Source organism: Amphiprion ocellaris, chromosome 6, assembly GCF_022539595.1.
Source record: "Amphiprion ocellaris isolate individual 3 ecotype Okinawa chromosome 6, ASM2253959v1, whole genome shotgun sequence".
Classification (NCBI taxonomy): domain Eukaryota; kingdom Metazoa; phylum Chordata; class Actinopteri; family Pomacentridae; genus Amphiprion; species Amphiprion ocellaris.
This window is the reverse complement of record NC_072771.1, coordinates 16,354,844-16,371,023: the sequence shown is the minus strand read 5'-3', so window position 1 is coordinate 16,371,023 and position 16,180 is coordinate 16,354,844. Positions and strand designations below refer to the sequence as shown.

At 40.8% G+C, this 16,180-nt stretch overlaps 2 protein-coding genes across 7 annotated transcripts in view; one reads left to right on the top strand and one right to left on the bottom strand.

The window, feature by feature from the left end:
• dock5 (dedicator of cytokinesis 5) overlaps window positions 1-10,151 on the top strand; it is a 41,486-nt gene extending 31,335 nt beyond the window's left edge. For 3 of the 6 annotated variants that reach the window (XM_023278843.3, XM_023278841.3, XM_035952181.2), the window contains 13 exons: window positions 173-277; window positions 566-707; window positions 2,356-2,437; window positions 2,549-2,633; window positions 2,812-2,898; window positions 3,016-3,192; window positions 6,095-6,178; window positions 6,265-6,402; window positions 6,634-6,806; window positions 6,978-7,122; window positions 7,332-7,491; window positions 7,711-7,829; window positions 7,951-10,151. In XM_023278843.3, the coding sequence (XP_023134611.1) occupies window positions 173-277; window positions 566-707; window positions 2,356-2,437; window positions 2,549-2,633; window positions 2,812-2,898; window positions 3,016-3,192; window positions 6,095-6,178; window positions 6,265-6,402; window positions 6,634-6,806; window positions 6,978-7,122; window positions 7,332-7,491; window positions 7,711-7,829; window positions 7,951-8,052 (1,599 nt within the window). In that variant the 3' untranslated portion in view covers window positions 8,053-10,151. Of the gene's footprint in view, window positions 1-172; window positions 278-565; window positions 708-2,355; window positions 2,438-2,548; window positions 2,634-2,811; window positions 2,899-3,015; window positions 3,193-6,094; window positions 6,179-6,264; window positions 6,403-6,595; window positions 6,807-6,977; window positions 7,123-7,331; window positions 7,492-7,710; window positions 7,830-7,950 lie in introns of those variants that run through there. The other 3 variants (XM_023278842.3, XR_002746618.3, XM_035952182.2) reach the window with 3 other exon arrangements.
• Window positions 10,152-13,784: 3,633 nt separating this feature from the next.
• On the bottom strand, window positions 13,785-16,180 carry LOC111574318 (uncharacterized). Its single transcript, XM_023278853.2, has one exon. It carries the CDS (start codon window positions 15,964-15,966, stop codon window positions 14,986-14,988), a length of 981 nt encoding a protein of 326 aa, XP_023134621.1. The 5' UTR covers window positions 15,967-16,180; the 3' UTR covers window positions 13,785-14,985.

Genomic DNA, 16,180 nt, shown 5'->3' with positions numbered 1-16,180 from the left:
TGTGTTCCAAAACATCTTTTCTGAAAATACCATAAAAGAAAATGGAACTTCTTTCATCCACAATCATTATGAATGGCTTTAATTTGAAACCACTATAAAAAAAAAACTAATTCCAGCATACTGTATACAGAATGTACTGCAGCCTTCTCTTCTTCTTTTTCCTCTGTAACAGAAAAAACAAGCCCAGTTCTATGAAAATATAATGCATGCAATGCGGCCACAACCTGAGTACTTTGCTGTTGGATATTATGGCCTTGGATTCCCCTCTTTCCTCAGGGTAAGAAAATGATTACCTATTTCAATAAATCGAGACTTAGGAAACCCTCATGTGCCTAAGCTTATGCAATGAGCTGACTTTTTGAAAAATTTCTGGGGGCAATGTGCAATAATGCCGATAAAAGTTATTGACTTTTGATGACACGTGTGAATGTCAGAATAAATACAGTCCTGTCAAGGCGTTGCACAAGCCCACCTCTCATCCATTATGAAAAATAAGCTCAATCATTATTCTGTCTTTTCATTGACTTTCATTTGCCATTTTTCACACTGAAATCTTCTGCTGCAGAACAAGATGTTCATCTACCGAGGCAAAGAGTATGAGTGGCTTGAAGACTTTAGCCTAAAGCTGCTTTCTCAGTTCCCAAATGCAGTCCGGATGACCAGCACAGCGCCTCCTGAAGACAACATCAGCAACTCCTCTGGACAGTGTATCCTTCAATAATAATAGAGAATGTGAAGGTGTTACATAGAGGCACAACCATTTGATGAACACGCTCTGTTACCTCTGCTGCTACAAAGGTTACCTTCTTACCTTGTTGTGTTATTTGGCTAAAAATTGGCTAAATAAGTCAAATCTGATGGAGAAGGGAGGTCTGCTTCACCAGAATTAGAATGTAGGTATGAATATACCATTTCTGTGAAGTATTTCCTGAAGTATTTTCCTCCCCTTCGGCTAGCTCTGTGTTACAATTTTCACAATCTCTTTTGCTGCAGAAAACAACAAACTCCACACTGAAAATTGCAAATTTTGAATTGTGAAATAATACTGGCCTACTTGGTACTTTTTGTGAATAATCCATTTAAATGCCAGCCAGTCCCTTCTTCAGCACTGACACAGCACTGTGGAGATCTGGTTATGTGAGAGTAGGGGAAGGCAAAAGAGAAGAAAACGGAACCCCACGGGGAGAACCTGAATTTCAGTGCCGAGTAATGGTATTTAGACATATTAAGTTTTGGGCTTGTGACCCAATTCATAACTTCAGTTATGGTTAATAAGCAAGTTATGTGATCTTAAAAAAGAATCTTTCTGGAAGCACTCTGTGCTTCAAGAAACAGACAAAAGTCTCTGGAATGCTCTCTTGTCAAAAGCTGCTTCACAAACAGTAGAGACAACACATGTAAAAAGTGTGAACTACAGTCTCAGCAAAGCAATCTGCAATAATATGTTTACTGAAAACAGTCAAAATAATTCAAATTTTGTAATGTGTCCTGGCTTTGTTGTCTTGCTTCATATTGTCTAGATTGCAGGAAGAAGAAATTTAGCAACTGTAATTATCATATTAGCTGTCGATTTGCCTTTTAAAAATGTAAAGATAGATATTATTCCGGAGACACAATCATGTGCCTTCTTCTTTGCTCAGTGTCTGAGATTATGACTTGTGTAGCTGAGGGTCTCCAACACAGTTATGTGACTACCATCACAAACAGAGCTACCACACTACGGTTTTTATTCCCCTTTTCTGCCTCTTTTCCCGTCTCCATTAAATTTGGCAGATTTAACGAACTTTTGTCCAAACAAAACATAAAGTAAACAGGTAACCACCATGGCAGGCATGGTGACATTAACGTCACATTGTCTGTTCATGACAGGTTTTTGGCACAATTGGTGCATGGCTCAAGCGGAGATATGAGATGGATATTTATGATTGTGAGTGAAATGTCATGATGGAGTCTCACAAAATTTAATACACTCAGGATAAATTGGAACATAATGTTTGAGACTTTTAAACATTTTGCTGAGGAGTCATGAACAAATATTTTTCCTTGACATCAAAAATTGACGTTCCAATTTGCCTCAGCTCCACTTTGTGTTAATTGCTAATTAGCAAATGTCAAGACAGTAGACCAGGATGGTAAACATGCTGATCATTGGCATGTCAGCGTTGTCACTGTGACCGGGCTCATGTTAGCATTTAGCCTAAAGCGCCACTGTGCCTCACAAAGTGGGAAGCCTGGCTGTAGGCTCTATGAGTTATTTCACAATTGCAGATTTAAAAAAAAAAAAATCTGATTCAGTATAGTTTATCTCTGCTCTGCCACACTGTTCCTGGTTTTATCCTTAGCTGAACTTCACAGACATCCAGTGCTTTACTGTCAAGCCTGTTCTCACTGTGCCGCACCAGTTTAAAGACAAGGGGGTTCCAGAGCAGATATTAAAGTGCGTAACAGAACACTTAAAGGCTGATTTATTTTCTTGTGAATATCCTGGGATTTATAGCTCTCTGGGCAAGGCGCTAGCTCAGTGCTGTCCTTTCCTGTTCTCTTGCAGCTATTACAGAACCAATGAAGTGGACCAGTTCCAGTACTCCAGGCCCTTCAGGAAAGGTGAAAAGGACCCAGACAATGAATTTGCAGTGAGTACTTTTTGAATTTACTTTAAAGCACTAAACTCATATGTGTAAGTACACAGCCATAAATTGTAAAAAAATACTTAAAACAACCCTGTGTATACACATACTTCACTCTGAAGATTAATAAAGACACGAAAATGTCACCCTTTAGTAATTCAAAGGTATTTATTTTGCCCTACAGACCATGTGGATTGAGAGAACAACTTACATTACTGCCTATCGCTTCCCGGGGATTCTCAAATGGTTTGAAGTCAAATCTGTCTCAGTGGTAAGAAGCAGCTTTGATGATTATGCTGTGTTGTTTCTGTTCTTTTCACAGTTTCTTTGTCTTGAAATATTTCTCATATACAGATCATTGCTCATGCAATTGTTTTCTGCTGAGCAGGAGGAGATCAGTCCTTTGGAGAACGCCATAGAAACCATGGAGATGGCCAATGAGAAGCTGAGTAACCTCGTGCAGCAACAAGCCTGTGATCGCTCTCTGTCCATCAATCCACTGTCCATGATGCTCAGTGGCATTGTTGACCCTGCTGTCATGGGTGGATTCTCCAACTATGAGAAGGTCTGACTCGTTAATTATATTTTCTTTGCAGACACATGTAGAAACAAATAGCATGATTTAACTGGGCCATTGGAGTCTTTCTGGAGTAACTTTGAAACAGAAACACCTTTGTTTTGCATCAAATAATCAAATAATGCATCAAATAATCACTAAAATCATGAAAAATCTCACCAAAAAAAATGGTAACATGCTAGACAAAATGTACGCTGTGCTGTGAGGCTGAACTAAATGCTAATATCACAATGCTAACCAGACAATGTCAGGTGTAGTGGGTGAGCCTCAGTTCCTAAACTTTTCAGCCCCAAGCCCCTAAAGCAGTTAGAGGTTGGCTGTTATGTTTTTCTTCAGGGCTAATGCAGTTAATGATTATTATGAAACTGGTATGAACATATTAAGTCGATAAATAGAATAAGCTGGAGGTAATAAGTGTGCTAGATAAATAAAAATATAAGAATAGATAATTATAAGCATACACATAGGAACAAATTACTTTTATTTCATTTTTCTGTCTGTCAACTGGCCAATCCTCTGTGTATCCAGTCAGACAGTACTGTGGGCAGATAATTATTCGACTACACAGAGTAGTGAAATTTATTTTATCAGGAATTAGTTAACAAAATAAAGATACTAATAATTGGAAAATGCTGAAAATTAAATTCAACAGTTGGCCAGGCCTATAAATGATTGACTTGTAAAAATAATGGTGCTAGAGGCCTATGACTCTCTGTATCCCTGCAGGCAAATGTTGAGCACAACCACACACATGCACTAATATAACTATCCAAACATGGGCACAAAGAGAACACAAAAGAACACAGCAACAATAACATTATTTTATTGTAGTTACTCCACCATGGAAGTGGAGCCTCGGCGGAGTTATGTGATGATTGGCGTTGGTTTGTCCGTCTGTTCATCTGTTAGCAATATTACTCACAAACGGGCTGACGGAGTTGGAGGAAATTTTCAGGGAAGGTCAGAAATGACACAAGGACCAACTCATTAGATTTTGGCAGTGATGCAGCTTATAGTCTGGATCCATGGCTTTGTTAAAGATTTCTTTATCATTGCAAGATAGCAACACGGCGTCTCTGTAACTCTGACAACAAGTGAATGCTACGTGAGCTGCCTGCCGACGATCACATGATTGTGATCCTACTACAAATCCACCACTGCAGACTTATCGAGACTTATCTGTCCGACATTATACAAGGAACAATTGATTAAATTGTGGGGGTGTTTCTGAGTCCCATCAATTCCTGCCACCCGCTACATATTTAGGTCAGATGATTCGGTATCCGTACATAAGGTACACATGCATAACACACGCCTGTGCTCAGCGCAAGGTCACTTTGTTTGAGGGTAAATCTATATTAAATGGCCACATTCTATGTTGCTGTGACTTCTGCCACAAATGTTTTCAAGATTTTAGCTGTAAGAAATGGTACGATTGAGCAGCCTTGGTGCAGTATAGTGCTCTCTGAGTGCTTTTCTTGTTTAATATAGAATAGAATTAGAATAGAATTTATTGCCATTTGCAGAGGTACATCACGGTACAGGTACATTGGAATTCTTGTACGTGACTCCGAGTCAAAATAAGAATAATTTAGCAACAATTAAAAAGAAATAAGATCCCTGAAATAAATCACACTAAAGTTTAAATAAATTCAAATTAACTACAGATATGCTAACTTGACTCGGAGAGCAACGCAACGTCGCACACAGGGGAGCGCCGTCTTGTCTTGCTCACAGGGGAGCAATATAGGATAGTTGCAGAATATGTCAAAATAATGTTGATATTTAAACTGTCGTAGTAAGTAAACATTGCTCCTGTCAATTGCAAATTTTTTTCCTAATTTTATTCATTGAAACTTGGCCACTATGCTTGGAGCACAGCAAGTATATTCAGAATTTTATTTTGTAGACATCAGCACATTAAATTGTAATCTGTGTTTATTGCTTGATTCATTGATGACTGGAAATCATCCTGCAGCCCCCTGGGAGGTCCAGACCCCTCCTTTTGGAACCACTGAGCTAGTGTGTAGTAGTTCAGTCAGCCAGAAATTATACAAACAAAAAACGGGCCGTCGAAAAAGGTCAAACAGAACTGTGTCGTTATGATGGCTAAGAATGAAATTTCAGTCCATCTATTGATTTTCTATTCACTACTTCATACTGTCGCAGTGCTGTAGTCTATCCCAGCTGACTTAGGGTAAAAGGCAGAGGACACTCTGGACAGGTTGCCAGTTCATCACAGGGCCACACATGGAAACAAACCACCAAGCACACTCACATTCACACTCAGAACCACAGCCTGTTTAGAATCACCAGATAACATCAGCGTGTCTTTGGATAGTGAGATGATGCCGGTGCACTTGGTTAGAACCCACACAGGCACAGGGAGAACATCCACACACTCAAACCGCCTGATATTTTAGTGTTTTTTGTAATTCATTACATTTGTAGAGTACGTGTTTGAAATCACTCTTTAATTCATTATGCAAGAGGAGCAGCACAAAAATAGATTCACTGCCCCTCTCCTTGGAGACTGCATTGTATTTGTTAAATCTTAGCTGTTTGCTGAATCACGTTCATGTTGCACACACAGTTAGAACCAAAGTAACTGATCTGGAAAGGAATACCATGCTATTAAACATTGCCAAACTACGCCAATAGACGATAAAGAACAGAAAACACTAATGAATGAATTTGTAAATCCTGTTTTTTAGAGACAGGACTTCTGGTTGGCCTCTAGCCTGTTGTGCTAAAACATTGTATTCATAAGGGAACCGCTTTGGCTTCTTTGTCATGCTGTGGAAGCCTGTTCCCTGTTGCTTGCAGCTAAATTATAACTGAACATGCGTAAAAAGCTGCCCAATATTCATCCTGTTTTCATTCTCTGCAGGCATTCTTTACAGACACCTACATCCAAGAGCACCCAGACGACCATGAACGCATCGAGGTCCTTAAACACCTCATCGCCCTACAGGTAAATCCTTTCACCATCATTGTCATTGACACTAGCCTCAAGCAGAGCACGTTTTGTTTGACTTAAGTGCTTGTCTCTCCCTCCAGATCCCCGTCTTGGCAGATGGAATTCGCATCCACGGGGAGAAGACGACAGAGCAGCTGAAGCCCTTACACAATCGTCTGGTTACTTGCTTCCAAGACCTTCGGGAGAAAGTGGAGAAGCATTATGGCGTCATAACCTTGGTATTTTGCCAACTGCAAACTCAATTTAATGTAAGAGGGTGCCAACTTAAGCTATTGGCCCTCTTGCCTTCCTATCAAACGATTCTCATTCAAAGCAGAGTGTACATTATATTAGTGCAGGACCATAAATCTTCCTTTAGGCAGTCTATTGTGACCCGTGTTTTGCCTGTCATTGTGCTCCTCCCCTGCCAAGATTCCCCGATGATGCTTAATCCCATTTGTGTGTCCCAGCCGTGCTCTCTCACCGAGAGGAAGAAGAGTCGCGTGGGCTCGGTGGTGATGCCCTACATCCTGTCCTCCACCCTGCGTCGCATGTCCACTGTCTCAACCCTCTCTAACGCCTCCTCAGGCCTCTCCAGCGGCTCTGCATCCTCAGATGGACCCTCCTGCATTTCCTCCCAAGAGTCAGTCCCTGCATCCTCTCCCTGCCTCCTCAGTCTACCTATTCACCCTGTCTTAGTTTCAATTCACTGTTTACTTCAAGTACATTTCTTTTTCTTTGCTCAAAAAATAGCTCTGTTGCTCTTTCTGATTATGTTGCATCTGTTTCTCTGCCTCTGGTCATTCACATACAGTTCCTTGTTGTCCCATCCCAGTGATCGCAGGGTCTCTGTTCTGTCTCGCTCAGAGGAGGACAACAGGATTGCTAGAAAGAACCGGAAGGAGTGGAGTGTGAGCAAGTCCCAGGTCCTGCTGGAGAGGCAGTTAGATTCAGATGAGGTGAGGTTTTACGTGCCAGAGCTATTTTTATGTCTGTGTTGTGGTGTTTTTATTTCACTTTCACTCAGGTGATTATATAAGACCGTATCATTCTAACATTACATTTCTGTCATTTGTGAATTGGGAGCAGCTCCATTGTTTTAGGCTTTTTTTTCTTTTTCTTTTTTTTTACATGGAAGCCAGTATCTTGTTTTCCACCTTCATTCCAGAGTCTTCCAGAGAAGCAGCAGAGACCCAAGAGTTTACAATTAGGAGACCGACGGCTCACCCTCTCACTGTTCCAGGGTGTTTCATCCCAGCTCAGCCTGTCGAACCCTCTCAGCCCGCTGCCTTCCTCTCCACACACACCGCACACACCACGCAGCTCCAGTACGTAGCAAAAACCTGCCACTCTGACAGACACCGCACTGTATGTCATCACTTTATTTTCTCTTAAAAATATGCCTTGCTCACAGAAAAAGGGAGAGCATCATGCCGACTAACCTTGTGTAAGCACATTCTGCTTTGTAGCCCTAATCAGGTCACACACACACAAATTCACAGATGCATGCGGTCTGAAAAGCTTTTATTTCTTCTCTCCCGTGGTAGGTTATTCATCACTTCTCAGTGACAATGATGCCAATACCATTGACACCCCAGGGACTCCCCCACCCATGCCTCCGAAGAAACACCCGCACGAGATTGACAACCCGGGGTTCTCCACAGAGGTACATCTGCTCAGAGAAAACAGCACCCCCTCACTAATGCATATTTAATGGCGAGTAAACGTTGAACTATTCTGTTTTTATTTGTATTTCAAGTCCTAACTCCAACTCTCCTTCACCGCAGTTTACTCCTCCGCTACCAGTGAAAGTCGAGAGCAAGCCTCCTCCCCCGCCCCCGAAGACACGAAAGTCAATGTTCCCCTCGTACGATCACACCCCCCAGTAAGGCGACACCCACGCACAGGCCTTAAATTTTCATTAGCCCTCTGATTTGGCTGTGATGAAAATGCAGTTTCATTCGTGGCATTGTGGAAACGCCTCAGTAGGGTACAGATTGCCTGACCATCTATGTGGGATGTATGCAAGGATTCCGCTGGAAAAACTTCTCTCCGATGCAAGTCACTTATAATTCCAAGCAGTCCTTTGTTTCCAAGTTCTAACTGTTGTTTTGTTTTTACGCCGCAAGCAAGGATATGTGTGAGGTTACTGTCATAAGAGGGTACTACTGTGCAAAAATGGGCATACAGTATGATTTTAGGTACAGCCTTAGATTCAGTAATGAAACAGTTTTCCTTGAGGAAACGATAGTATGGTGTATTTTTTTAATCAATCGCAGGGAAAAGGAATGACCAATGTTGCAATGCAATATTATAAGTTTTTATGTGTGTGTGGAGTGACACTGGATGACTAATTTCCCCCCAAGCTTTTTACCTGCATTCCATATTTGATCAGGAAAAAGCTGCATTAGAAACATGTCAAACTTGATTAAGTGCAGGGAATATGATGTACAGAATGTAACTGTTAGCTGATATGTCGTTATTTTTTGATGCTGTCATTATGATCAAAGCGATTTTCTTAAACTGCAATGTTTCTAAGACACTGGATGGCATTATTGAATGTGGTGCATTTGTTTTGATGTTTATGGTGAACTGAAAACTGTAACCGATGCTTCCAAACTGTAGTACGCCATGTTGATGGCGGTGTTCAATGGAATTATGTTTTCCTTAAAGGTGGAGTATGCAATTTCAGACCAATGCAGTTTTTGTCAAGTTCAGTTAATATAATGGGTATCTCCTCGTAGTCTGCTAACTATCCGTCCTGTGTGTGAGCAGAAAAATAATCCAGCCCTGGCTCTGTAAATGGGAAACAAAGTGGCCAATCCACACAACACTATTTTAGTGTTTCAGGGATTATTCATGCTCGTGCACAGGGCAGGGGTAAAGGGATGGGAAATGGAGATGATTGTTGTTGTTTCCCATTGTGATAGGCATTTTGAAAGCATTAATACACAGGTAGGAGAAGGGGAGGAGAATCCTTCTTGAAAGGAATAGTCTACACCCACTGAATCAGACTAGGCCCATCCTAACTATCTAAATATGTTAACTAGCTACTTATCTACAATCTTTCTCCAGAAAAGCAAAGTACACCTTTAAAGGAATTAGTCTGATATTTGGGAAATACACTTACTTGCGTTCTTGCCGAGAGATGAGACACTTGATACCACTCTCATCTTGGTTTTTGTTCAATAAAACCACAAATTGTCATTTTTAACATTTTTTTTTTTTTTTTTTTAAAAACAAATGAGATCTGACTTGTTAATTAGCAAGTGTTAGAGGTGCTGGTAGGCAGATTCTATTGGCGTCACACTGGGCCGATCTGGCTGTTTCTGGTGTTTATGCTAAGCTAAGCTAACCTGCTGCTGGCTCCACAGCTACATGTTTATTGTTCAGACGTAAGAGTGGTATGTATTTGATCAGATGACACTCGTCAAGAAAGTAAAAAGCATATTTTCCCAAATTTTTCCTCCAAAAATTCATACCCTGAATGCTGTATGGTACAAGCTTAAATGCTTCTTAAGTTTACTTTAGTTGATATTTCAGGTGTTGGCAGATTTTCTTTTTTTTAATCAAATCATTATTAAAATTTAAATTATTGCTATTCATGAAATGTAATGTTTCCATAGTTTTGCACACACAGTGTGTACAGAGAGGGTTTATTTTTAATGCAGTGTAATTATTAGTGTAATTTCCACATACTGCTTTACTGTACACTGCAATGCAATTCATGTGCCTTCAGAGTGCTAAATCTATGCATGTAAAGTGTTTTGAAAATGATCAAACTGAATCTATAATTAAGTCAGTATTTCAGTTATGTTTTTAGATTCCAGTTTTTTTTTAGAAGGGATTAACTTCTTTGTGCAGTACAGATTTCCTAGCAAGCATCAAAGAACTTTTATACAAACAATGCCTCAAGAGATACATGGGGATCTTTTTTTATGAGCAAGTTGTTGTTGACTAAACAAAAATAAAGACTTTTTGAAAGGTCACCAAACTCCCATTATTTTTTTTTTTGATGACATTGATTATTTTAGAAAGGCATCTTCTCCATCTCTTAACTGCAATCCTGTCAACATAGCGAATACAGATTATTCTCTGTGCCCACATTGGAAACACAGAGCTCACGCAGACAGTCATTTAGATGCTTGTGATAGCATGAAAAACTACCCAGTCAAGCTCAAAACATCCAACAAACTGTCATAAAACTGGTGATTTCAAATACAATAAGAGTAGGTGTAGGTCAGCGGTGCCACTTTGGCTCCCACTGATGCACGAGCTGACGGGGCGTTATCTGCTGAGGCCGCCTGCAGGGAGGAGTTTATAAGATGTTTATAGGGTTTGTGTGATGGGTGCTGGTCCTGCTAATCTGGATTGTTAATAGCCTTTTCCTTCCTGTCAGATAGTGAGGTTCAGAGTATCACTCCCCCCTGAAAGTCTCAGGAGCAATAAACATTTGAAGTGATGTTTACTCATGCAAATAAAGCAACGGTTTACAACTTCATACTGCACAGATTCTGAGCATATAAATCACGACAGCTTTGTTTCTCTCATTTACATTGCTGACAACTGTGTTTGAGTTGTTCTGCAGTCGGAGGTCACGTGCACAATTTCATTTTCTTGAGAGAATTTATTGGAAAGCCGTTTGAAGCATTTTTCCAGAACATGGTTACAAATGTTTACACATCATTTTAACATTTATACCGAGCAATTTATAGACACTTATGCTTCACTTGAGTATTTCTTTTGTTATGTGGCCTTGTTTTTTCTTTTAATTTCGTAGGGAAAAATAGTTTGTTTCAGTCTCCATCTAACTACGTTACAGATTAAGATTTTGCAGAAAAATGAAAGATTTTTAAAGTTTTTCAAAGGCAACTTTACTTACTTTTAATTGGCCTTGAAAAATCTAGTCTAGTCTGGGTGTTCCTTGTTTTAGATGATTATGAATCATTAGTACTTCCTGCACATTTCTGTTCAGTTTTATTTATGTAGCTCCGATTCACGACATGTGTCGTCTCATAGCACTTTATAATAAGGGGAAGGCCATGCAAGTTTTAAACAAAGAATTCAACAAATCCAAAGTTTCTTTTGGATTCCCTTTGGGCAAGCACTCGGTGACGGTAGAAAGGAACAAAAAGCCTCCCATCTACTGGGAGGGGCAAAGAAACCTCACAGAACCAGGCTCAGGGAGGGAGGCCATCTGCCTCAACCAGTTGATGGAGAACAAACAAACAATACATAAGAGAAAAATAAACATTTTGGAGACTGGTGAGGCTAGTGACTGCAGATCTGAAACATTTCCCCTCTGGAGCCCATATTGTGCACATTTTAAGATCTACTAGAATAGGTTTATAGTGTTTATGTTCAAAGGACACATTGTATTTCTCACCTTCTGTGCAAAGCTCCTGTCTCTTTAAGGCCCTCTGGGAAGCGCACTCTGCTCTGATTGGTCAGTTGGCCCAATCAAAATGAAGTATTATTGGTTACATAATGCAGGTTGCCAGGAAGCTGATTATTCTTTCAGGGCGTGATAAACTAACTACTCAGCAAATTGTGAAATGTGTTTCATGTTGACGTAAATAAGTAACAGAAGAAAAGCCTGAACTTCAGATGAGGCGTTTCAGGCAAACATTTTTAATGGGAGAGAATAACTGTTTTTTGTAAATTTTCAGTCCTTTTACATGCACAAAAAATGCTATAACACATTGAGAAAAAAAAACCAAAAGCTGATTATCAGCTTTTTAAACCTGCAAGAATGTTTGGCCTCTTGGGGGTAGTGGAAACAAGCTGTGAATACAACACTGACATATACTTTCACTAACATAGCCGTGAGTTCTACTGTTGATTTCCTACAATATAAGAGTTTGTTCTAACCACATTTGTTCCTCAAAGATGATGGTTCACCACTATCCTTCAGATTTTAATAATGCTTGGGACTCTGTTTGTAGTAGTTTCAGAAATCTCCTTAGTTGTTTTCTTTGCTTGATGCAGGCCAATAATTTGACCCTTCTGACACAGATTAACATCCTTTCCATGACCACAGGATATGTCTTCCAACATGGTTGTTTAAGAAATGAGAAGCTCCTCACTGCATCAGCTGGTGCTTAAATAAGTTGTTGCAGCTGAAACACATTCATCGCTGCAGTAATTATCCAATGGAAGGCTCTTACCTATTTGTTAGTTAAATCCAGGTGGCGACTTTTTTTTTGGCCAGGCAGTGTAAAATCCACTGGTAGTGTGTAAAACCGATCATCTTGTTTGAGTGCAACGTTTCACCCTGGGTCCTGGCATTTGTGTGGATGTTACTGTGACTCAAACCACCTACCTAAACATTGTTCCAGACCAAACATAAAAAACTCCACCTCTCAGTTAATCTGTTCATTCATATCACATTTTATATTATCTCCTTTTTATTTTTATTCTCTTTTACTCTTTTAAACTTCTATATATGTATGCTTCTTTTTACAGCATCATATTGCTTTTCTACTTTTTTCATAGTACTTTTTATGTCTCATTTAAATCATTTTGTACTGTAGTGTTGAATAAACCGTGTGGAAATCTACAAAAACAAAACGATAAGATAAAAGTCCAAAAATAAGGAGCTGAGCTGTTGTGTAGCTGCTTTTTTTCTAGACCATTAATCATAACATCAGACATAAGCTAAAATTACTTGGATACAATTCTCAAAACTAGCCCCAGTTGCTTAAAAACAGCATTAACAGTCTAATATTTCTATACATATAATCAAATATCAGCCTCAGGGGCCATTTTTGTGATGACTCAGGACCACTTTTTACTCCCTTTTGCTACTGGAAGCACATTTTGCTGTTGATACTTGTCCTTTTGCTATTTAATCATTATTTTTTATGTTGTTGTAAGTGCAGCAAACCGTTTAAGTACTTTGTACATCACTGCCATTTCCCAAACAAAAAAGGGCAAAGATGGAGAATGATATTCCATTTTGAGCATTACAGTCATAAACGGCCAGTACTTTGTCATATCGAGCCGTTCTCGGCCGTCGTGTTGAACCCAGCTCCCTCCCACCGAGCGAGAACGACAGCAGGCATGGAAGCCGTTCCCTCGGTCCGACTTAACTCCTCCGCATCAAAGGAAAATACGCCCTTTCTTACTTTGTCCATTTAGCTGCTTGAGGGATCCCGAGCGTCTGTGTGGAGTGGGATTAGCTGCACTATTGTATCTCTGCTTTGAACCTCACTAGGTGGTGCCAGAGGGTGTGAACTAATGTAGCATTGCAAAGAGGTCTGCTGCATTTCTTGAACCTCTATTTACTCAGGGTAGGTTTGGCTGGGCATGAGTGCACTTTTCAGGAACGCCCAGCTTCACATCCACAGCTACAGCTGCAGCTGCAGCAACACACAGTCGCACCTGGGAGCTGACGTGTGTCTGCACACACACTTCTGCTGAGGGGCAACGAACAGACACGCCAGAGGAGAGGAGGTTGCGAGTGCTTTTCCTCATCAGGTTCATGTTTTCTCTCTCAAATAGTGCAGGTGTTGGGCCTGGCAACCTTCCAGTTACAGTGCCTTGCAAAAGTATTCGCCCGCCTTGGCATTTTTCATGTTTTGTTGCCTGACAACCTGGAATTTAGATGGATTGTTTGAAGGTTTGCGTCATTTAATTTACAGAACATGCCTACAAATGTGAAGATGTGATTATTTGTTTTATTGTGAAGCAAACAAAAAAATATGACAAAATAGCAGAAAACATCAAGGTGCATAACTATTCACCCTCCTAAAGTCAGTACTTTGTAGAGCCACCTTTAGGCAGCAATCACAGCTGCAAGTCATTTTTGATAAGTCTCTATGAGCTTGCCACATCTTGCCAATGGGATTTTTGCCCATTCCTCCGGGGAAAACTGCTCCAGCTCCTTCAAGTTTGATGGTTTGTACTTGTGAACAGCATTCTTTAAGTCTGATCACAGATTCTCAGTTGGACTGAGGTGTACACTTTGACTAGGCCATTCCAGCACATTTATATGTTCCCCCTAAACCACTCAAGTGTTGCATAAACAGTATATTGGGTCATTGTCCTGCTGGAAGATGCACCTCTGTCCTAGTCTCAAACCTATTACAGACTGGTACAGGTTTTGAGTTTGCAAAAAGGCAAACTCAAAACATGCCTTCTTATTTTTAGCTAAAAGTAATTGCTTTCTTCTGATCACTCTTCCATAAAGTCCAGCAATTAGAGGTTGTAATGTGACAAAATAGGTAAAAAAGCCAACAGGGGCTGAATCCTTTTGCAAGGCACTGTACATGCAGCCTACTGTAGTCCCACATGTGCAGCTTTAACTATCTGCAACCCGACAGAGGAAAAACCCTCAAATCCTCTGTGATGCTGAGAGGAAAAAAAAAATCAAGTTGTGCGTACTTTCTTGTTTTATTAATATGCTCTGTACTCTCACCACAGTCACATGTATTTTTTAACATTTTGAGATGGGCACAGAGTTACATCATGTCCAGGCAGCCATGCTTGGGGATCTATTTTACAGGCCTGACTATTATTTGTTCTGCTGAAATATTAATGTTCATAGGTGCAGTCTGATGAGCTTGTGATTTGGATGGTCACCTAGCAGCTGTGTGCATCACTTCAACGCTTGTGCTTCCCTTGCTCCAACTGTGTAACACAGCTAAAATCCCATATTGATGTAAGAAATTGCAATTATGTTATTCAGCAAGACAGTGGCCATTACTGAAATTGCTCGCACAGAAGATAAAAGAATAAGTTACTTCAAAGTTCTTAATAAGCACAGACAATGACCAATTGATTTCAGCACAAAGACCTCCAGCACAAAGCAAATTGGCTTTTCAGTTGTGGACTTTTACAGGAGTGCTGGCTTTAGCCTTTTGTTCAGGCACCTTCAGACAAGACAGACATGGATATACATCCAAGAGGACGTTATATTCACGTAGCAGAGCTTTCCAAAACGTCTTTTTACCATAGATGAGCACGATGGCGTTGACAGCCGTGTAGACGGACGTGAAGAGGAACGTGAGCGTGATGTCGTTCTCGTGGTTCACCACTATTTGATAGTTCGCATACAGGTCAACCACGAGGAAGACAATGAAGATGGCCACTATAGACAGAGCCATCTCGATCACCCTCATCTGGGAGCCCAGCTTTGGGAGGTGCGCCCCGTTGGTGCTGGCTTTCATGTGGCGGAGATGGATGGCCAGGTGGACAGAGATGGAGATGCAGCATTTTATCATGAGCAGCCCTGGCAGTACATCAGCGAGGAACAAATAAAGGACATCATAAACCAGGCCGGCCTTGGTGTTGGGAACTAAAACCCCGCAGTCTTCGTTCGTCTCTGTGACATTTTGTTCAGTATGAAATACCACCAGCATGGGCATGCAGGTGCACAGGCCACACAGAGGGATGAGAAACATGGCTAAGGTGACATGCTTGAGGATGGCATTCTGGATGTGTGTGTAGCACTGATTGGGCCTGCTGACCAGCTTGGTGCTGTAGTAGAAGGTGAGAAAGCTGGTGTCCCACATAATGGTGAACTTGACACTGAAGATAAACTGTAGCATGACGGCGTAGATAATCTGGGCGATGCGGCACTCTCTGTCCACTTCAACCATGGTCATCCAGAAGTAACAGGCCAGCTGATGAGCCACATCCGCCACCGACAGAGCCATGATGATGGTATCACTGGGACCCAACTGCTTTTTCTGCTTGTAGTTCCAGAGGCACATCACAAAGATGTAGACATTAAATAAGACGGTCAGCACAGCCAGCAGACCTGTTATCACCCAGAGGGTAAACTTAACTACCCCAAGCATAATGCCTCTGTCTCTGCAGTGCAAACTGTTATGAGAATAACTTTATAGTCTGTGTACCATTCAGCAGTGTGTGTGCGGTTCTGAAGTATTTTGTTTTCTCTGTGTTCAAAGAGATGACAAGAAGACAAAAAATTATGCACACACACTCCTAACCAGACGATTCTTGATTTCTGTCACAGAATGGAATCAGTCACAGTTTGTCAGTGGGGCCTGG